Here is a 24,274-nt window from a genome sequence, read left to right as displayed (position 1 = left end):
ATTAATTTTTTCAGTATCTTTTATTTTTCTTCTTTCTTTAATTCGTCCTACTCTAATATATGTACGGTTGTCATTGGAACATAGAGGAAATAAGAAGTTTTGTCTCAGAAGGAATATTATTTATGTTAAAAGTTCACAAAATGAATATTGTGGTATAATGAAAAGTTCACAAAATAAATATTGTGGTATAACATGGACAATAACAATGAATTTTATTGTAGGGATTGGTGGTTTAAAGGAAATAAAGAAGCAGGGGTGGCCTTCATAGTAGACAGAAGAATGAAAGAGAACTTGATTTTAAACCTATAGATGAGAGAATATGTAAAATAAGAATGAGAACTAAATTCTTTAATGTCTATGCACCTACAGAAGAAAAGGAACAACTAATAAAAGATGAATTCTGTGACAAACTATGAAAGACAATAGACAGTGTACCATCCAGTGATGCGAAAATAATAATGGGGGACCTGAACACACAGATAGGCAAAGAGGAAATTTATAAAGAAACAATTGGAAGGCACAGCTTACATGGAAATTCCAACGATAATGGTCATGGACTCATTGACCTGGCAATTAGTAAAGATATGATAATAGCATCCACAATGTTCCGCAGAAAACAAATACATAAATATACATGGATATCACCTGATGGAAGAACCAACAATCACATAGACCATGTTTTGATAGATCGAAAGAGAGCAACAAGCATTATAAATGTACAGTCATACAGAGGGGCCAGTTGTGGAATAGACCATTACCTAATCAAGGTAGTTGCTGTGTGTAACATACAAGATATTGACAAGCATACTTAGGGAAAGATTACACCCATATGCAGAAGAAGCATTAGGAGAGTACCAAGCCGGCTTCAGAAAAGGCAGGTCTACAATAGATCAAATACACACAGAGAACATAGAAATAACAGAAGTCTTTGTCGATTTTAAACAAGCCTATGACTCCATTGATTGAACTAAAATTGGAAACATATTGAGTACATTCAGAATACCCACAAAATTAATTTGATAGGTAGAAATGATGGTGCAGAACACCAAAGAACGTGTGAAGATACAAGCAAATATGGGAGAGAGCTTTTCAGTTAAACAAGGTCTCAAGGAGATGGCTTGGCACCACTCTTGTTCAATCTGTCTCTGTAATATGTGATAAGGAAACTAGCAGAGCCCTGGCATGCATGTAACCGGTGTTACCGCAGGTAATAGCAAAATGTAAAGAAATTAAAAAGTTTTTTTCTCTCAATAAAATAACAACATTGTTAAATAAGTTAACCGACAGCGTTGCAGTTGAGTGTATATTGCAGAGGACATTTTTTCTGCAGCCGACAAAAGCGAAGAGGCAGGCCGTTCCACTACCCTCAAGAGGCAACAAGAGGAAAGGGTGCCCGCCAATGCAAGGGAACAGCGGGGAAGACTTGGAGGCAAGTGTGTTAGGGGGTTATTCATATGTCTGTTTAGGGTCCCTGTTGCCGCTGCGGCCTACCAGATCAGCAAGTATTGTCACATTGGATTTCCAGAAAAGAGCTAAATCCCACCTAAAACGGGGATACTGTTTCTCTGAAGCAACAAGAGCTAGACTGCAAAGCAAAAGCTGGATTTAACTACAACTGAGACCGTTTAGTAATAGACGAAAAGATAAGTACTTGATGCGATTCGTGATTTGGACAAACCTTGCTCCAAAAAACTAATTTGGCAACAGTGGTACATACATCTGGACTTCCTCCCACCACTGGAGGAGAGGAATTCTGTTGTCTGCTCAACGCAGAAACGTCAAACTGACCCGAATGTGTGGTTCTTCTTCCCCTTTCCACCTCTTTGCAAAGAAACAGAGATGGTTGACAAGGCTCGACTACTATTTACTGGATTTTTGTAGTAACTCTCTCCTGAGTGGTAGTTCTTTCTAGGAGTGATTGTGGCTAAATAAATCATTGAGAGGATTGAAAAAAAAAAACAGATCAAAGGCATGTTTTTTTTTTTTGTTTTTTTTTTTTGAGGGGGCTGTAGGGTGGAGATGATAATGTCTGATGACCGGTAACACTTTTGAAAAAGTCACGCCATGCCACTGGAAACTAATGATAGCTACCAGAAGAACATTAGATACAGTCGACCCAAATAGTTGGGTATGCAGATGACATCAATATCATAGGACGGTTAATAAGATCAATTATAGAAGTAGTAGAAACACTAGATGAGAAAGGGAAGGAACTTGGATTACAAATTAACACAAATAAAAGAAAAATATTAGTCCAAACAAAGAAAGTAAAGTTAAAGGAAAATCATATAAAAATTGGAGAACATGAATTGGAAGTGGTGTCAAGTTTCCCTTATCTAGGAGTATTTATCACAGACAAAAATGATGAGATGATAGAAGTGAGAAATAGAATACAAAGAGCCAATAAAGCATACTTCTCATTACTACCATTGATTAAATATAATTAGGGAGACAAATTTATGGTAAATAAAAACTGAGGAGAGCGGTAAATAAAATCAGCAGTATATACCAGCGGTGGAAAAAAGAAAAAAACAGACTAATCTTATCGCTTCTACAGCTAGCAAGTTCAATGAAACTGGAAGTTGAGTCGACATTCGGGGGAAGAAAGGAATGCAGCTTGACAGGGAGCGAAGTTTTCGAACTGAGATTATGTGCATGGGAAATCCCAATTTGCAGCGTCTTCCTGATGTGATCGAAGATAAAACGTTCTTCACCTGCAAGTGGTAGGAAACTTTAGGCAAACGTTTCGTTACAAATCGACAGTTTGGGTGCACAACCTCGATTGCCTGTTTTGCGTGTTTTCTACTTAATTTGATGATATTTCACGGTTATTTCGCGAAAAAGCATTCATTTTGTGGAAAAGCACACATTTCGCATTACTTCGCAAATAAAACTCATGCATATTTCATCATTGGGGGTGTAGTTATGTCAAGAATGTTCAAAATTGCATATTTTTTTCACATTTCACGATTTCACGCATCGCGAAAATTCAATGTCCCTAAATATAATGAAGTAAACCATAGAACCAAGTTACTTTGTATAAAACCCTAATTAGCAGAATTATATACGGGAGTGGAACATGGACATTTAATCAAAGCGCAGCTGAAATGGTGGACTTGTTTGAATGAAAAATACTAAGGAAAATATTTGGGCCAATAAAAGTGCAAGATATTTGGAGAATAAGAACCAATCAGGAATTACTTGAACTTTACAAAGATGTACCCATCTCAGCTTATATAACAGCTAAAAGGTTAGAGTGGGCAGGACACATAATCAGGATGGATGATAGCGGAAACCTCAAGAAGGTGTTGCAAGGCAGTTTTGGAGGAAAAAGATCAGTGGGGAGACCCAGAAACAGATGGGAAGAAGTGGTTGGAGCAGATGCAGTACAACTGCTGAGAACTAGGGACTGGAAGAGAGCAGCCTTGGATAGGACAGGATGGCAAAGGAAGCCATGGACCGAATACGGACCGGAGTGCCATAGAAGAAGAAGAAGATTTGTTGTTTATGCAATTTGGTATGTAAAGCAAAATTGCACAGTAATTAAGTTGCAAGAATCAATAATCTTAAGAAGTACGTACTGACACAGAGCAGATAACAATTCAGATCAACATGTAAACAATATGAAACTGCAAGGTGTTTAAGATCTACAGTAGATGATAATTCATGGAAGTGCTCTGGTGACTTTATTCTTTATTACTTAATCGAATCACCCATTCTGTCCTGAAATGAATACCTGGAGAGAGTACAAATAGTTGCAGTGTACGTTATTCACAGCTTAAGAAGTATAGTAATACCTCCATGTCCTTGAATTATTTCTGGTCCAATGCAGAAGACATTCCAGTCCAGATGGTAAAAGAGTTTGACTACATTGCTCTCCCAATGTTTAGTAGTCTATTCCTCAGTGTATACTTACCTTGTACGATGTTGCAGATGAAAGTTAATTTCATTGGCCAGCACAACAACCAAGCAGCCACCCAAGATACTGTTTTGTAACATTTATCATAAGCTGATTTAAACATGTCCCTGCATCTTTCTGCTCCTCTGCTCATAATATCTGCAAGAACAAAGATTAGATCTAGTTACACAAACATCAGTATGAATATAATAATAACAATCTGTGGCGCAACAGACCTTGAGGGCCAGGCCTACCTACTGACTGACAGCCTCATTCCCACATGCCTCAGCAGAGGTGGGTGATCATCCAACTAGCGACATGGTGACATGTTGTCAGCAGCACAAACCCCTAGTCATTGTTGTAAGCTTTCCATTTCCAGGATACGCTACTCATTCGTAGCTCCCCAATTTCCTCACGATAGTGGGTGGCCACCAGTCCCAGTCCCATACACTGGCCAAAATCTCAGGAGAAAAGTTGTTTCTCTTTACCCAAGAGACTCGAACCAGTGTGCATCCCATAGCCTGAGCCGAAAGTCTCTCCTAGATGCCCTAGACCACATGGCCACGGTGGGGGACACAATAGTATGAATATACGAGGGCAAATCAAAAAGTCTTTGCACCTAACTATTTACTACCAGATTACAAACCATAAGAGAAAAACAAGATATACACAATCTTAAACGTACTTTTAGCTATTATTCCACATAATCACCACACCTGTTGAGGCACTTATCCCACCGTACCACAAGTTTCGCAATGCCCGTTGCATAGAAATGGCCGGCTGATCACGGAACCAACGACGAACAACGTTCTGCACTTCGGTGTCGTTCGTGAACCTCTGTCCTGCCAGGAACTTCTTCAATGGAACAAAAAGATGGTAATCACTGGGGGATAGGTCTGGGCTGTACAGGGATGCTCCATAATCTCCCACCCCCATGACTGAAGTTTGGCAATTTGGTGTCAGCGAGGAACGAGGTCGGCTCGATCGCTCATTGTCCTCCACATTTTCCCGTCCATTTTCAAACTCCTTGAACCACTACTGCACACTTCGCACTGATAAACACTTGTCCTCATAAACTGGCTCCATTTCCCTGTGGATATCTGTGGCTGTTTGTCCTTTGCACCATAAAAAACTAATAACACTTCGCTGCTCCTATGGCGTGGACTTCCTGCGCACTCCGGCCATCTTTGCCAACTGATAACAGCACCGTGCCATGGAAGAAATCGCAAGTTACAATAGGGCCGTTCCAAGAAAAGCCTACTGCATCGCTCGTATATCTCGCTTTTGTAATAACACTTATAACAAGCTAGAAAAAAAATTAGGCGCAAAGACTTTTCGATTTGCCCTCGTACATGAAAAAATAATGAATTAAGTTTAAAACAGTGATACTTACTGGCTGCCTTCTGCTAATTTTCAGTAATTTTTATGTCCATGTCTTAAAGGAAATATTTTCCTCGGTCTCGTCATATTTCATGTGCTTTCAACAAATATTTCTTGAACAACATGATTGACTACTTAAATTCTATTTTCTTCTACGATTCCTCTGATTACATAATTCCCTTACTTCTTCATTATTCCTTGCAGTAAAGGGCAATTTTTTGGTATTAGTAATTAATTTGTACGTTCATTTACCTTCACATCTATATTCCAGCTTTTTAAGGTATTCTTTTTCATATCTTGCAGCTTTACTTTCTGCAGGAATGCGAAAATACTTGGCTTCAATATCTTTCGACCGACGTGAATCAACCTGGAAAATGACAGAAGTAAGATGCAAAATTTGACAAACAAATCATACAAAAGGAAAAATGTAAGTTCCATACAACACAATTGGCTGTTGAGCATGATACAGCTAGCTCTGTGTAGAAAACCAATGGGCTTAATAATAAGTGTAGACATTAGGAAGAAGGCAATAGCTTGAGACTAATGTGTGGAAGTTGAGTTGAAACTACTGAAATGATCGGAGAATATGGATTCAGTTTCAGATGAATAATATATTTTTCCTTAGGGACTTCACTAATGTAATCACACTCTAATTACAATCACTAATAGCCCTATTATCCTTAGGATTATCCTTGCTTCAGTCCAAGCGCCAGAGCCTCATTAGTCTGCAAAATACAGTCCAGGATGTAGTATGTGGAAGTGAGGTTGACATTTGAGTGTGCGATGCTTTACTGCTCATTGCACACACACCTGAATATGCAAATATCCCCCGACTTCCAGCCTGTAAATAACTATTTACTGTGTTCGTGTAACCAACAGTCTGAGTCAACATGATGCACACCATTGAGAAAATGACCCAGTCCAAGCAACATATGCAGCTTGTCGTGTCACTCCGGTATGAAAGATTTCATTTATTTCTGTGTCATTTCCAAGGGGTCACGGTTGTTTGTGACTTAACACTTATCACTTCCTTCGATCCGTAGGTTCACTAAGACTGTCCAAGGAATGGATTAATTGCTTTTTCCATGCAGTGTTTTTTGAGTCAATGTTTTGCATTAGTTTTAATATCTAACCTGGATATCATCAATGTAATCATTCTCTTCTTTTAGGTGCTTCATCTCATCTTTCCCTTCCATCTCCTTTTTCAATGGTTTTACCACTCCTTTTACATTTCTCAAAGTTCTTTTTGCATCACTGAAGTCAGTCTGAAAAGAAGTTGTTTCTGTTATGTATTACTGTACTAATTAAAAATGAAAGTGCATAAATATTTTGAAGTTGATTGCCACATGCTTTTGCTTTATAGACCTAGTTTATGAAGCAAGCAAAAGCATACCTAACGAGGTTTCAGAGTCCATCCCCCTCTCCCTTTGACCCATCATTTCCAAAAATAAAGATGACATAGCATCCTCCTTACAATCATATTTCTTGTCCTTGCAAAAACTTTGGGCATGCCACAAGTTATACAAGTTGTACTTAAAAATTTCTCATTGTTACTATGCAGTGTGCTAAACACTAAATCCAGAAATAATGTATTTTTACTATACATAGAATCCAAACATGCTAGACCTATTCAAATTACTGACAACTCTAAGCCAACAGCTAATCTAAAGATCTACATAGGATAAGAAAAATAGAATTAAATATCTTCAAACTTACTCTCTACAACATAGAGCTCTTTATATAAGGGTCGTTCAAGTGAAACATAGACAGAGCTGGCAACACTGCAAGTATTTGACAGAGAGGCTAGATGGTGGCAGCACTATAGGGCTTGGTGGTTTGTAGTAACAGAACATAAGATGCGCAGTCTGTTGCATGCATCTGTTGAGTAGAGGAGAAAGTGAAACACAAGAGGTTGTGTAATGGATATGTCCAAGTGCGTACAACGGGGCATCATTCAATTCATGTGCAAAGAAATGTGCAAGTGAAATCTTTCGGTGAATGCAAGCCATGTACGGGGATGCATGTTTCAAAAGAAGCCGAACGTTTTTGTTGCACCTTAGAGAAACTCCGAAGGACCATAAAAAAACTTCCGGGAAAACTGTCACAAGGTGTGAGCATGCTTTACGATAATGCATGCCCACACAATGTCAATGCAACGATGGAGACACTGTGCCATTTTCCGTGGATGTTATGGAACACCCACCGTACAACCCAGATCTTTCCCCTTGTGACTTTTACATCTTTGGTCCGCTGAAGAAGCCGTCTTCGATCAAGCGGTTCAAGATGCTGTGGAAGAGTGATTCAACATGCACCAGGCATTCTTCTTTGCGGACGGTATCCATAAACTTGTTCAACATTGGGACGGTTGCCTGAACGGTGGGGGTGCTTATCTGTAGCCTATGTCAAAGTAATACCAGCATGCTATCTTTGTGATATTGGGTATTTTGTTGCATATAAACTGTGCATGTTTCATTTGAACGACTCTTATATTTCCAGGCTTCTTATTCTTACTTTTTGAGTTAAATATAAGTAAACATTAAGTATATAATAATATAACCCATGGCGCAAGAGCCAATGAGGGCCAGGGCCTACCTACCGACTGCCGGCCTCACTCCCACCTTGACAGTTACGTGTGGTCAGCACGTAGCAGCAGTCGTTGTAGGTTTCCATGACCGGTTTACCCTACGTACTCATTCGTAACACCCCGATATGTGGCCACCAGTTCCATACACAGGTCGAAATCTTAAGACAAATGTTGTTACGCTTCCCCCAGGAGACTCGAACATGCACCCATCCCGCAGCCCGAGCCCAAAGCATGATGCCTTAGACTGCACAGCGACGGTGCCGAACAAACATTAAGTAAGCCAAATGCAAAAACTATAACTTCTACATCTATGATCAGTATCATCATCAGTAATAAGAAATTGAACCAGGAAGAGAAGAGGATAATGTACTTCAAATATATGTACTTAAATACAAACAAATTATTTGTATTTGTAAGTGTGGCCATACTCGGATCGGCTGTTGATATTACTCTTGTGGTCATCAGAGATAGTTTTCCATATATAACATAAAATTCCCTACTTGAATGCTACAAAACGTGAATAAATCCTGTGTATTCACCCGAATTTTGAATTTATTCAAGGTTTATAGTATTCAAGTAGTAGATTTTACATAGCACACAGTTACTACTGTACTGAAATTCATAATTATTCTATTTTGTCATCAACGTTAACATAATCACTCAAGAAAAATGTTCAAAATTTAGGAAGAAATTTAGTCATTAAGTTTATATTGTGTGACCTCTGTCATAAGAGTCTGATTTGAGGAATTTTGGAAACTCATGGAACTCTTTATTATTTTAACTATGATAGAATATGAAAACAAGAAATTCTGACCTGATGCCTACATTTGACACGTAATGTTTCGATCTGCAGCAATTTTTCCTTTGGCTATTCTGCGGGAATAATAATTAACTGAAATTTATTTCATTTATCAACTATAAAAATAATATCCTAATTGCTTTATCTAATTTGAAATGACATTTTCCAGGGATGGTTGATGGATTAATTGACACCCCCTCCCCCAATGCCCATGTTGTGCCCAATACTTACTTACTTACTTAGTCTTACCTTCACACCAAGTAGAGCCTGCTGGAATGGTTTAAACATGAGGGTAACTCTTGTCTTTGTTAAATTGTATGTCAATGAAGCTGAGCATGTGAACACCCTGACCACCTCTCTCCCATTGTTGGCAAGGTTTTGTATTGGGCCTGCAACCAGGTAGCCAAGAATTATTGCTTTGAGAACTCCACGACCAGCTTTTCCACAAAAATTGGGGAATGCCAGAAAAGAGATGCACCTCACCTTTAAATTAATATTGAAAAACAGAATTCATAATTAAAAATTAAATTTTAATTGTACTTTATAAAATAGTACATTTTCTGTTACAAGTGCTAGGTAATATTCCATTAGATTGTTATTTAATATTTGTATAAATGGCCTCCCCGATGGCGTAGTGCTAATGTCGCCTTCTAATCAAGGGGTCCCGTGGCGGCGATTAGGGGGGGGGGCAGTTGCCCCAAACTTTTTGCCACTTTTACCCCGACACTATGCTAAATCTTATCTACAAAGGGAAATATACTGTCTTTGCCCCCCCCAGTTTTGGCACCTTGCCCCCTCGTTTTTGGAACCCAATTGTCGCCACTGGGTCCCGGGTTCGATACCTGGTGGAGGTTCATTGCACAGTGGTTCGGATCACATTTTTAACTGTAAGTCCAGTCCCGATTAGCTTATCTGTGCATAAAGTGGACTTAAAACAACAATTCATACTAATCATATCATACATAACTACTATATTAATAAATGCTAATTCAGTAGCTACTTATATTGTGTTCTTAAATCTTAATGTAATAAATACAAACTAAAATATTCTAAAACTATAACACTTTAAACTAGTGGAGAACAGTGGTGACTAGTGACTTTTCCGGAGTGTAGGAAGAAATTATGGTAAACCGAGGAAAGTTTGAAAAATGCGTTCAATTACATTCATACGTATCGCTTGTACACTGGCGAACTTTAAAAAAAGGTCTCGCTCCTCTTAGTTAGATTGGAAGGTAGTTGGAAACACTTCATTACGCCTGTATTGGATAAGAAAATGGGGGAAGGCAGTTGCAGACAAGGCCATCACTACCTTATGCGCAGGTAAACTTGTTTCCGGAAAGCTTTCTGTTGGAGTCTTGTCAGGCATGATCTAGGCAGTTTGTGGATGATTTTTGTGTTCCTACCCCCCCCTTCTCTCTCTCTCTCTCTCTCTGTGTGTGTGTGTGTGTGTGTGTGTGTGTGTGTGTGTGTGTGTGTGTGTGTGTGTGTGCGCGCGCACGCCGACACCCGTTTCTTTTTAAGTTTGGCGTAATTTTATTGCATCGACTAATTGCTGTTATGGCTGGGAATGAACCAGGTTAGCAATGGGCAAATAAAAAAGTATAAAAAATATCAAAATTCCTGGCATGAGTAGTTAGTAGTAGTAAAGGTTAGGTAAAGTTCCTCGTGCGTATAGCAACGTGCCATGAAGGCACATTTAGGGGATGTGGTAGTAGGGCACGCATATTGTCGAGCTCGGCTATTTTGGAGGTGATACGATCAGCACCACGCTCCAGCCGCCTTTTTTTTCGCCAGGGTTGTAGTAGAAATGAGAAAATAGAAATGTTTTGCATTCTGCGTATGTGACAGTATTCTTTGGATATTGTCCCTGAAGTATCTGTTAACATCCTAACCCGCAGTTTTTTCATGATAAACTATTTGAAGGCCACGAATGGGTTCCTGAGAAGTAATGAACGTATCACAGAATGCGCACTAGTTTAGCTCACGTTTCTTGGGGGAGGGGGAGAATGATATACAAATTTATTCTACGAATGCTTACGTCATTGTGACAATGGAGTATATTTTGCAGACTAACGAGGATCTGGCGTCTAGACACAAGGCCAGTATAATTATATGTGAAGTTTGGGCTGTGTCCTACGTTTGTGATTGCCTTTCACAAATTTCGTCTTAACACACCCTTCATCCTTATCTATGTGATTACTCAAAAGTGGAAGATTGATTGATTGATTGATTTAGTTTATTTTACTTCGCGTTTTGTGCCGCTTGGCTAATTTGCGAAGATGGGGATGAGTGATGAAATGATGAAATTGATGAATGGACATTCACAAACAACCAAGCCCGACCGGGATTCGAACCCGGGACCCTTGGCGTCGCAGCGCGATGTGCTAACCACTCGGCCACAGGGTCGGGCTCAAAAGTGGAAGAAAAGCGAAGTAAAATAAATAAATAAATTGGTCATTGTGTCCCTGCGTTTTTCAATATTTCTTCCTGATCGAAAATTAATGTTTCACGGATGTAATGCATCACTATAGTCATGTGAATTATTATTTTCAGTCATCACAGTGTGCTTAATCATTCCTTAAAGCATAGACTTTAACGATGTTGTGCTTAGTGTAAACGATCTTAACTGTGTGGAAGTTTTTATGTAGGCAAAAAAAAAAAATGGTTAAGAGTAAATCCCAATTGTTTGTTAGAAATTTAAAATATTATAACTCTTTAACGTGACAAATATTAACTGTTCTTAGTTCGCTGTCAAGGAACGATTTCTACTAACTAAAAAGGATTCCGGCCTCCGTGGTAGAGTGGTTAACACAGCTTGCTTAAACACCGCCTTGGCATTGTGTTCGTTGTGACTGTCCCTTCATCAATTTCATCATTTCATCGCTCATCCTCATCGTCGCGTTTAGCCAAAAGTGGCAGAAAAGCGAAGTAAAATAAACCAAACAAACATAAATAAGAATCTGAAGGGAAAATTATTCCATTTACCAAAAATAAAATATATAAATATGCAGTAATTACTTTGTTGACACTGCAGTTTTTTTGGCAGTGTGTAGCTGTCTTAGGGTCGTATGTTCGAATTAGCCGACCTAAAAATATACGAAGAGCGAACGATTAATGGAAATGGGTGTGCACATTTCTATTACTTTAGTAAGCGTTCAGTCGTAAATCCTGTGGACACAGTGTGATTTTGGTGCAAGGAAGGTTTCCTTAGACATCACCTAGTTGGGCGTTTACTTATAACGTTACGAGGGTATGGATTTCTCTCAACAAGTGATACAAATGTTTATGGTCATGGAAATTGTTCATACAATTTGTTTGAGTAACGTCGTTTTCTACCTCTTGGAATTAATGGTGACTGGAGATGAAAAGACACACGTGGCAGATTGTAACGTGCTTTGAAGACAGAGGTCTTAAGTTCGAACCATGATTAAGGCATGTTTGCCCCATCACATCCATGTTATTAATTGGTCAATCATTCTCATCGCCACGGATTAACCAAGAGGCAAAAAGGCAACGTAATATATCATAAATAGAAAAAAATACAGAAAAGAGGCAAGGAAATGCACATATCGTGCCTAGTCGAGGCTGTGTGTTGCAAGACGGAAATAACTATTATCGCAAGAGCACGTTCATATTAGGGCAGAACCATATATCACACAATACAGGTGAAATTGTTGTAGGTTGACGTGAATTGTTAATCTGCATAAACTCTTAAAATACTCTAATATTAGGTTTTTGTTCCACTTATTATTTCAATTTTGAGGGTCTTCATGACCGAGTGCTTTGCATAACTCTATGAAACCGGATCCTATGTTCGATTGATTGATTGATTGATTTGCATTATTTTACTTCGCTTCTTGTGCCACTTTTGGCTAAGTTGCAAATATGGGGGAGGCTTCCCCGATGGCGCAGTGGTAGCGTCGTCGCCTTGTGAACAAGGGTTCTCGGGTTCGATAACCGGTGGAGGCACATAGTGGTTCAGATCCCACTTTAAACTGTAGGTCCAGTCCCGATTAGCCTTACTGTGCATAAATTGGACTTCAAACACAAACTCAATCAATCAAACTCAATCAAATATGGGGATTAGTGACGATATGATGAAATTGATGAATGGACACTCACAACTCCAAGCCCAGGTCAGGATTCGAATGCGGAACGCCTGGCGTCGTAACGTGCTGTGGTAACCACTCTGCCACTGGGGCCGGAATCTATTTTCGAAGCGTGGGTAATATTTAAGAGCTTATTGTGCTCGTTCATTTTTTCTGGTCACTCCAACATTCGTCCTTATCGTTGAAAGTAAACAAGAGGGATATAATATGGTCGTAAAAATAGCAAAGTTACCACATATGCCTGTCACGTGCCGAAAGAAACGACCTTCTTTGCTCGTTTTATTTTTATATTTGTTTTAGAGCTAATGACAAAAGGGATAAAAGAAACGAAAAAATGAACAACCTATTTTCATTCATGAAGGAGATAAAACGCCAGCTACGAACATGATTTCTTGAAAGCTCAAAATGGACAACAAATATTTCTTCCGAGGCCAAATGACCACAGAAATAAACGCTGTGCTAATTCCTTGATGACTCATGGTTAACATTGCTCTTCTGTGTGGTGTTCACGACTGACAACTGTGCAGCTCTTCCTTATCTTGCATAGAGTTTCGGCATTGACGCTGGAGTGTTTCCAATTAAATATCGGTTTTTGTTTGTTGCTTCCAATCTAACTGAGAGGAGGGAGACCTTCTTTTAAAGTTCGCAAGTGTACTATCCTTTGCATTTAGAATGTTAGCTGCAAGCCTATGCTCAAGGTATGGTAAGGGACCCTTGGTCCTCACTTTGAACTATGAAATATTTAAATGTGAACCTATAAAAACCGACGAAAATAACATTAACGATATTTCAGATTTTTCAAGAATTTCGATTTTCTTCTCCCTTCCTGTCGTCGAGTGGATTCACGATAACAAAAAGTGCTGCTAAAACTTCGAAATTAAGCTAAATATTTCTAAATTGTACTAGGATGTATTATTAATTACTTTTTTCGGGTAATTGTAATTCTGCATCTACTTTTCTAGAGTTTTGAACTTGCTTTACTTATTCTTAACAGTTATGTAATACAGCGTGTCCCGCTTATACGTATAATAAAAAAAAAATCACAACTTTTTTATTTATCAATATGTTTTGTTCAAACTTTGTACATGTAACAACTCAGAAATTTTTATTACAAATCAAGAAAACTAGCGCACTTCCACATGTGAACCGTTAGTGGCACGGCAAATGTCAAATGTCAAACCGGTTGTCAGCCTCAAGCCACACGTTTTGAAGCATGTGCGGGGTAATGTTGCTTACTGCAACCACACTTCTTTCACGCAAGTCTTGCAAATCTCTAACCGGTGTACAGTAAACTTTGTCCGTAACACACCCCCACAACAAAAAATCACACACAGTGAGGTCTGGTGACCGTGGGGGCCATTCAATAAAATTCGAACCTCTTCCTATCCATTTTCCATTGAAATGCTCGTCCAGGAAGTCTCTAACGAGATTTGAGAAATGAACCGGTTTCGCGTAACTGTTTTTCCCATTTCTTTATTGAAATGTACGATGGAACATCAGTGGCGTGCGGTGCTAAATCAGGCAGGGGAACAGGTGACCTGCACTTGCCCCCCCCCACCTCCCATACCTGTCGTAATATAATGCAGTAGACCAAGTAAAATTCAACCCTTACTGAAATGAACCAAATAAATATACGATACATATGTTACAAATTGTCAGAAGTGACATACATGAAGCACGTTAAAATTATGACAATAACATTGTTAAAGCAAATATGATATAATGTAAAGAAAACATTAAAAACAAAATTGTTGATGCACAACAAAGAAAAAAATACTGAAAGCAATTTATGAGTGATCAGAGGAAATAAATGTTTGGTCGAAACCTGTTTCATCTTTCTATTTGTAGATTACGTTGGCATTTTTTTTTTGTAGAGCTGAGTATTCTTGTAATTCAAACGTCCTCAATGAAATAATTACATTCAGATGGCCGAGTTTTTTCATGACGTCCGCTAGATTTGTAGAAATTGTGACAAAACCCGAAGTGTTCCAAACTCCCTTCTCAGGAACAAACAAGGACAACAATAATTTGCCGCTGGAAGAGTATCCAGTTAATCATTTTACAGAGTTGTAGTAACTTGTTTGAAAATGCCTTGTGTATGATTTCGTTTTAGTCTTTAATCTAGTTAGGATAGGTGTTGGTTTGCTTATAACACCATTAAGCCTTGTTTCCATGATTATGAAAAAATAAATATGCTGACCAAGGCAGTAATTCATTTTATTAAAAACATAAACTAAACGTAACGTTTCAAAGTCTTTTGTACTTGATACAGAGTCTGAAGAAGACCTTGCTAGAAGGTTGAAACGTTACGTTTAGTTTATGTTTTTAATAAAATAAATTACTGCCTTGGTCAGCATATTTATTTTTTCGTTGGTTTGCTGTCTTGTGTCTTTTCTGTAACGTTCAATGAACTAAAAGCTTTCGTCTTCGTCTTCAGGCTGTCGATCATACAACATTCGCAACCCTACGCTCGCAACATTCGCTTTTTTGTCCTGCCGCTGCGTGCGTCTTGGCTTGGGGCTGGTGGAACAGGTGGACGGACGCGAGCTGTTCCCTCGAAGCTATTTCGCAGAGTTTAGCCAAGGCATTTAGCAGACGATTAGACTGTAGAAGATTTTTCCAGTTCGTTATGAATGACAGACGCAATTTTGCAATGAAATTAGGAAAATATGGACTTACTACACTCAAAACTATCACTACGACGCAATTAAACTTTAGCACATAGCAAAAATTCGAAGGAAAAGGAATTCGCTGTGTCTCTCGCAGGGAACAGCTAGAGAGTTCAGCTTCCGTGGTGAGGATCGTTTACCTTCGCGCGTGGTCGGAAATACTCGGCATCAGGCCGTAGAGGGTGGAACGACGAGGGTTCGTGAAGTAAACAAACGCCCAGTCACGGTGTTACTTTAGGCGTTACTTTAGGAAATGTTGATTTGGGGAGAAAGAAGTGTTCTTATTATGTTAATATAGATAATTTAAATAGCTTCAATGGGCGATAAGTAGGAGGGAACAGCCTGTTCCCTCTGTTCCATGGAGGGACCGCCACTGATGGAACTACTAATATCAGTTTTCAAGACATTCTGGCTACTGAGCATGCGCAACTACCACTGAATGTGTTGCTAAAAAAATTCTGAGTCATTCTTTAAAATGAAATTACAATCACATCATTTTGACAGTTTGTTTAGAAGTTACGAATTTTTATTTTATTATACGTATAAGCGGGACACGCTGTAGTATAAATTTTCTCCCAAAATAAATTGTTTAAAATTGTGCAATAAACAACATGAGTTCAACATAGAACTTAAAAAGATTTGAGAAAATTGTTTACCTCCAAATTTCCACCGATTTCCTACCACAAAATCTCCTGACGAACTAAATCGGGCAGCATGAAGAAAATATAGAAGATGGATTGTGACATGGTTGTAAAAAAGCTAGCCGCTGGATCGGCATACTCCCTTTCGTTTGAAATACGTCTGCTGGTGACGTAGGAATAATATTTGGACATAATATTATTTCTATTTCCTGAAAACATATTCCATTGAATTCGATTTTTCCTCTCCCAGGGACTGGCGTTTGCAGATTTTACCATTATGTCAAAAGCAGAGTGCTAAGTGCCAACAAATATCAAACTGTGCTTGGTTTAGTACCATTTTGCTGGGATTGGAAACCCTGATTGAGGAACAACTTGCTGGTTCCTCAGTCTTCGTCGATCTTCGCAACCTCGCCGCCCCTCACTTCACTGCCCCTTCCACCCTTCACCCATTTGTCTGTAGGATAACCGCCGTGGTTCCTCAGTGAGTAATGTGGGAGCAGGAAAAGGTTTATTATCCATCCGGAGCTCTGTTGATCATTACCAGTGCGTAGTTAGAGATCGGTTAGTTCATTGAACTCTCCAGCCTAATTATTGCCTATTTTTGTGGGAGCAGGAAAAGGTTTATTATCCGTGGTTCCTCAGCGAGCGGCAGAAAGCCTGTGGCCATCGTCTTTCGGCTGCTGCTGGTGCGTGCGAAATCAGTCAACTCTTGACAGTAGCTAATCTAGTCAATTGTACGTACATTGCGCTCATAATTTTATAACGCATTAAACTCCTAAAAAGTAGAGAACTCGAACTAGCACTCCAAAAGTTCTGTAGTGAAAAAAGCATTTATTTTATTTTGCTCAATATTACCACATAAATCCCTTTTTTGCACAAAACACACAGACATGGGCTCATGAATATTGTCTGGCGCCAGAAAAAATAATGAGACAGGCGAGGGGCGGGCACATTTAGTAAACGCCTAATTACTATTGAAGTATGCATATTTGGACTAAAAGATAATTTATATATCGAGTTTTTCTTCTTTGCTTGGGGGAAGGGGAATGGTGGAGGGGCTTTCGCCCCTGCTCTCCTCTGGCGCGTTTACTGTTTGGCATTTCGACACTGTTAGCCATTACTAGGGCCCGGGTTATTATTTAATTAAAACATGCGAAATATGTACATAAATATGTAGGAAAATCTCCGAAGTATGTAAAAAAAATATGCAAATATACGGAAATATGTACTATATTAAAATATCTAATGTGCGTACTATTTCTCATTTTTCAGCTGATTTTTTAGGTTCCTGGCACAGAAAAAATAATTTCTGAATATTATTATATTTTAAGAACTTATCTTGAAATAATGAAATTGTAATGTGCTAAATTACATTGGAAAATTCATAATTCGATAAATTGATGACATGAATGACAAACAGTCACTATTTCACGAATCAGCAGCACTGAAGAACATAGTCCTCTTCAATTTGAATGTCACGGCTTAAATGACGTGAAGCGAAAGGAAGGTGACGGACGTACCACAATCAAATAAAAATTAGGGGATTTTTGGATAAATCAGTTTGAACGTTTGTCCCCACTCTAGCGTCGAACAACATATCAATTACGGAGAATGAACTCTTTGAACTCCTTGAGAAGGTTTTCTCACGAAGGGAAGTGCCCTTCGAGCTGGAAGACATTTATGCTGACTTCGCAAGGGCGTACGGAAGAGTCGCGTTTATCCACCATAAAGAATGGCCGCAATGTTACCAGATCGTCAGGCATCCATGAACGGCCAAATAAGAGTCTTACAGGCCAACCTCAATGGTGCAAAACTAGCTACCCAGGAAATATTTGAATTCGCAAATATAAATAAAATTGATATTCTGTCCATTCAAGAACCGTATACTATTAATAGTAAAATACCATACGTACCGTCAGGAATAAAAGTATTACATGACAGCGAGAAACCACAAGCTGCTGTAATTTTAATGAACAAGAACATCATTCCAACCAAAATCGCTAAATTTTCGAACTCGCACATTAATTGTGTACAACTCTCCCTAGAAAACTTTACGTTCATCCTTATAAATAGTTATTGTCAATTCAGCACTAACCTCGAAATTTTTCTTGACAAGATTGGGGAAGCATGCGATGCCTACAACATCCACAAATTACTGATAACTGCGGATGCGAACTCTTCCTCCCCTTGGTGGCACGGCGACACAACGGATCCTAACGGAGAGTTGATGGAAGATTTTATTGCGAGCCACAACCTCTTTGTCGAAAATGCTCCTGGAAATCCGCCAACGTACAGGGGAAGAGCGGGGGCGTCCAGCAACATAGACATCACTTTATCAAACAACAAACTCTCAGGAAAAGTGCGAGAGTGGAAGGTCTTCGACATGGAAACCACGAGTGACCATAACATAATCACCTTCTGTTTATTAACCGACATCAACGAACCCACAAGCAATGCCGAAAATACGTACGACTGGAGAAAAACTAATCATAGGCTCCTTATGCAAGCAATAAATCTCCCACCGCAGGTGGACTTTACGAAGACCGTGCATGAATGGGCAAAATACGTGACAGAAGAACTAAAAAATGCAATAGATCAATCAACCCCGAAATTATCGTCCAGCGGGAGACAATCTGGTAAGCTCTGGCCCAAAAAACTTAAAAACCTAAAGCAAGTCATGAAGAAAGCGCGTAAGCTGTACCAGAGGACGCGAATACACGCTCTGAGGGTAATAAACTTAGATCTCTACAGGAGGGCCAAGAGCAGATACGAAGCCGAGCTGAAGAACTTTAAATCCAATAGCTGGAAACGCTTTGTCGAATCAAAATTAAAAAATGACAAATGGGGTCTCCCCTATAGGGTTGCAATGGACAAGATAAAGATTGGAACGGGTTTTACAACTCTGCAGAAAGAGGACGACACCTACACCAAGGACCTGCAAGACACAGCGGAATTGCTACTTAACACTCTACTTCCCGATGATAACGTAAATGAAGATAACGACACCCATAAATACATCAGAAGTAATTATAAAGAAAAAAACAACAACAGACCCCTCCTTCCCTTCAGCGTGGAGGAGGTCATAACTGTAATCACGGCCACAAGAAGCAAAAAATCGCCGGGTCCAGACAAAATTCCTGCCGAAATCATTAAAATGGCAACCCCGGCAATCGCCCCTTTCCTAACGTCTCTGTACAATCAATGTCTCATTGTTAAGGAATTTCCGAAAATTTGGAAGGAATCTGAACTTATTATTATTAAAAAAGACGGGAAAAAAGAGGAAACGCACCCCAAGTCGTACAGACCGATCTGTCTTATCAACATATTGGGAAAAATATTCGAAAAATTACTGACTAAAAGACTTTTGGAATTCACAGCTTTAACAAACAGCTCAGACATTCAATTCGGCTTCACGAAAGGCAAATCTACCGAAGACGCCATAAACAATCTATTAAACACGATTGGCTTGGTTGATGAGAAATATGCAGTGGCGGTGCTGGCGGATATATCGGGGGCCTTCGACAACCTCTGGTGGCCCCACCTCTTCCAAACTTTGCGGAACTTGGACTGTCCTGGGACACTGTACACTATCTTACTTGACTACCTCACCGACAGGAGAGTGTTTTTATCTCTTCCAGAAGGAAAAATCAACAAACTTATATCTAAAGGGTGCCCACAGGGATCGGTCCTCGGTCCACACTTGTGGAATGCTAATTTCGAACCATGTCTCCAAGTCATGAAGGGCCTACAGGTAGTACACAAGTGTATTGCGTATGCAGATGACTTATTGCTGGTGATAACTGGAAATTCCAGACGGGAGATTGAATCACGCACTTCTACTGCTCTTAATAGATTGACGCAATGGTGTAACAAAGCCAAATTGGATCTTTCTGCGAATAAAACCAACTATGTTTTACTAAAAGGAAAATTAAGTTTTAACAGAAACCCTACAATTAAAATAAATAATAATTCCATCAAAAGAGTGAAGGAAGTAAAATATCTCGGAGTCACTCTTTACGAGGGGCTGCTTTTCAAGAGGCACATCGAAACCATTACCTCTAAAGCAGAACTAATAATGAACAAGGTGGCCACGATAGCCTCCAACAAATTCCATCTGCCACCCTCAACCTGGAAAACGTACTTGGTCTCCATTTATGACTCGATAGTATCGTATGGTGCATCTGCGTGGGCATCGACATCCCTGGGGAAATCGACATACGTGCATAGACTCAGATCGTCGCAGAGAAAGGTTCTGCTCAGGCTAACCGGGGCGTTCAGAACAACATCTACCGAAGCCTTGCTCACAGTAACGGGCACCTTGCCGTTGGATTACATTATAAAGCTCCGGGCCCTTTCCTACTTTTTCAGGAAGGGCAACGAAAGAAAGATAACCGAGATGCTAGGAAACTTCTACCCAACATTCCGTGACATAAAGCATAGAGTGAGAGAGGATTGGCAGAGGGAATGGAGCTCTTCCGAGAAGGGTAGGAGACTCTACCAGTTCATGCCGAACACGAACGAGCCTTTGGTGCATAAAAACAAGGGGTTCTCAAGGGGCTTGATCCATTTTCTCACGGGCCACGGCCCATACGGCACCCATCTTTTAAAAACGGAGAGACGAGACAACGATCTCTGCAGGTCCTGCACGACGGAAATCGACACCCCAGAGCACAAGGTATTTTTCTGTAAAGCTTCGGACGAAATTATCATCGCAGCGAGGCGGGAACTTCCCCACACGGACGTCTACAATCTGCTAAGGAGTCCACATTTTGATAAACTAAATGCTCTGGCAGACACGGTGTCCGATGCGGAGCTGAGGATATTCATGCGAGATAATCGCCGGCGACCTTTTGCCCCCCTGCCCCGCCCAGCCCCCGCCGAAACACCAAGAAGGAATCCGAGGAGAGGAATCCCTGCGCCCCCTCCCGAGCCCCTCCCCGAAGAGGAGTCGCCGGAGGGTGCGTCGGGGCGTCGCTGCTGCGATGTCGCCGCTGGATGAAGGAGGCGGCCGAGAGAAGAAGAATCCACCCAGCCCGCACGCCTGGGGAGCGACACAGGAAGAACATGAGACGGATGGAACGGTGTTAGGAGGAACAGCAGTGTTAAGTAAATGATCTCAGCTCGATCCCCAGGGAGGACCAAAAAATGCTAAAGAAACAAATTTTAAAAAATTAATTTAAAAAAAAAAAAAATCCCAAAACAAGAAACTGACATCCCGGGATGTCTCCCTTCTGGAGATTTTAATTTACTTAAGAAAGCTTATCTGATCAAATTAGATCAAATAAATGAATCACCGCTGGAAGCCAGTGGACTCCCTGGGAGTTGAGCTCGGGACTGGGATTAGAATTACAATTTAAGATTATAATTTAACAACATCTAATATATGTATGTTCATTGCGTTCAATTAACTTACGCTTAGCATGGTTAAACATATTCTATTTTTCTTATGTAATATATTAATGTTTATATTTCTTGTACTTTAAACATATATAATTTTAACAGGTGAAGGTAATAAAGGGATATTTTTAGTTTCATAAACATTAATCACTCCCGTTACATTGATTAAATAATTAAATAATAATGTAATAAAACAAAAAGTTATGACCCCTGGTAGTGAGACGGGCGTGATAGGATGCCATTTTATAATGTAGAGAAGCAACGACAATAAAGAATCGTTCTTCACACGGACATTGCTCCTTGTCCGTCGTGATCCCTTGTCCCCTCCCTGGAATGCAGACGCTGCACTCTTGCATGGACGTGTGCCAGATCAGCAGTTGTGCACGCGGCGGTAACGACCCTAAAGAATTCAAATACAAATACAAATATCACACTCCAAAATTTTAATTTTATCTCTTCTTTCTAATTAATGAATAGCAATCAGTATGGGTGCAGGATGCGGCCTTTCTTTGGGCTCCCTGCTCTGGTATGCCAGACTGGGGTTCTGGACTTGTGAGTTGGGTTCTGTGGGCTTGATGAGGAAAATAATCTTGTACATCAAACCGCTCTGGAATGCCGGAACGGAATCTTCTGCGACTCCAATATTATGCATGCTTGTCTCACTGCCAGGGAAACGTTATCGAGAATGTTATTGAAGATGTTCTTCATGATGTTGTTAAAATAATATTATTAATATTGTTATGTAATGAAATGTCATGTCATCTGTTCTGGATTCCAGAACAGAAATAATATCACATAAAGTATTGTATCATGTATATATTTCTTGTATAACATTACAATTTATTATTATTATACCTATTTTAAAATGCAAATAGTAATAAATAGAGGAAATAAAGTCGGGGGAACCGTCAAATTCGGAGCAACTGACGTCCTGGTATATTTTTAGGAACCAGGACAATAAGACCAGACCCTCGAATGTAGGCGGGAGGAGCCGGGCTTACTTCGGGGGTTCCCCCCTTATTACATGTATTGAATAGCTGTATATTTGTGTATGATTGTTGCTTATAGTTGATAATTGTCTAAATTATATGATAATGCAAATTCAGTATGTAATGTAATAATGTAATAAAGGGAATTATTATTATTATTATTATTATTGTTTGTCCCCACAATTAGAGCTTCTTATTCGATGAAAATCCCGGCTTGGCATGGGCGTTCCTTTGTGAGTGCCAGCCTCTTCATCAATTTCATCGTATCATCACTCATCTTCGTAATTAGTCAAAAGTGGCAGTTACTAAAATCGTAATTCGCCGACATTTGCATTTTTTGCTTGCCCACATACAAAGGAAAAAAAATGTAATTACATAAAAATCCGGCCCCTAGTCATGAAGGATGGAGCTTCAATTTTCCTCAGTAGAAAATACTGGTAGATTGTGAGAAGCAGGTCGCCGCAGGTCCCCGCCCCAAGGTCCATGACGCACTCCCCCCAAAAAGGTAGAACATTTGCCCCCCCCCCATTTATGTCGGATTAATTACTCAAATTATTTTGGTCAGACAAAATTTGCGGAACAATCCTAATAATATAATACGAGAGGTGTAACCACGAATTTTTGTCCGAGGGTGGGCTTTATTATTATTACTACTACTATTACTACTAAGGACCAAACACTCTTAACTCTCTCTTCTGATAATATAGGCCTACGGACCTGATTGTGATAACAACAAACCAGATTATCATTATCTATACAACTTATTTTCTCTTTCTTCTATGGAATCATCCATGGTTAACCTCATTAAGGGTATGGTCCTTGTTACTATCAAGGAAGCTAAAATCGTCCTAGCAATTTTCAATGAATTGCAATTCATATTTTTACTTGTATATATTCATTTTTATACTCCTTTGTATTTCTTCTTAATTCTATGTTGTTTTCTTTTGTATATATCATTTTAAATGGTTTATCTGTATGTTTCTTACTGTCTTAAAAGATGGGAGAAAGGGAAAATGAAATTGGAAGAAGAAAGAAAATATGCAACAAGCTAACACTAAATTGTGTACGTATTCAAAGCTTATTCAATACAAATATACAACACATATTATTTAAATACATTACATCACAGAAAAGAAGCACATTGCGAGCGAAGCGAGCAAGAAAATTTTTAGATCCAACTTTTGCAATTGAAAACAATATTGATTTAATAGGGCTCAATTAATTTCACTGAACGCCATGGCATTATCTCTTTAGAACTTTTTTTAAAATTTAGATCATCCGGTACTCATGGCCGACTCCCGCCGCCCCATAGCTACAGCTCTGAACTTGACGAAAATGAGAAAAGCTGATATTGCGAGCGAAGCGAGCAATACAATTTACAGATGTATTTTTATTTGCATAAAATTTGAAATCGAAGGGGTAATTGCTTATCTGTGCTCCCCCTGCAGGTGCCTTTGGCCGTCAATGTTTGGCCCCTCTTGCTCCCCTAGATTTGACTTCCGTCCAAGGTTGGGGAGGCAATGCCCCCCTGCCCCCCTGTGGTTGCGCCACTGTATAATAGACATATTTAAGCTTTACAGTTTGTCTGCTCGACTAACCTTGTATTAATGTGAATAGCACGCCTCCTTCCCCCTCCATCCAAACCGATTCTAAAGGCATAAGAGGTGGTGTTTCATTTCAACCCTATCGCCCCGATCACCCACAGGTAGGTAGTAAATCTATACATAATAACCAAAACTAAAAATCAATAACAAGCCAATCAAACGAAACAGCCCCCCCCACCCCCATTTTTGTGTGAAGATATATAG

At 39.5% G+C, this 24,274-nt stretch overlaps 1 protein-coding gene across 1 annotated transcript in view; it reads right to left on the bottom strand.

The window, feature by feature from the left end:
* The window catches only part of snky (ubiquitin protein ligase sneaky), a 70,653-nt gene that overhangs the window by 28,076 nt on the left and 18,303 nt on the right, over positions 1-24,274 (bottom strand). Inside the window, exons 4-7 of the mRNA XM_083125967.1 lie at positions 8,911-9,144; positions 6,412-6,543; positions 5,531-5,645; positions 3,917-4,057 (exon numbers count right to left, since the gene is read on the bottom strand). Coding sequence (XP_082982093.1) covers positions 3,917-4,057; positions 5,531-5,645; positions 6,412-6,543; positions 8,911-9,144 — 622 coding nt within the window. The remainder of the gene's footprint in view (positions 1-3,916; positions 4,058-5,530; positions 5,646-6,411; positions 6,544-8,910; positions 9,145-24,274) is intronic.

This window comes from Lepisma saccharinum, chromosome 1 (assembly GCF_977018435.1).
Source record: "Lepisma saccharinum chromosome 1, izLepSacc3.1, whole genome shotgun sequence".
NCBI classification, from domain to species: Eukaryota; Metazoa; Arthropoda; class Insecta; order Zygentoma; family Lepismatidae; genus Lepisma; species Lepisma saccharinum.
Note: the sequence above shows the minus strand (reverse complement) of the source record. Positions and strands in the feature narration are given on the sequence as shown.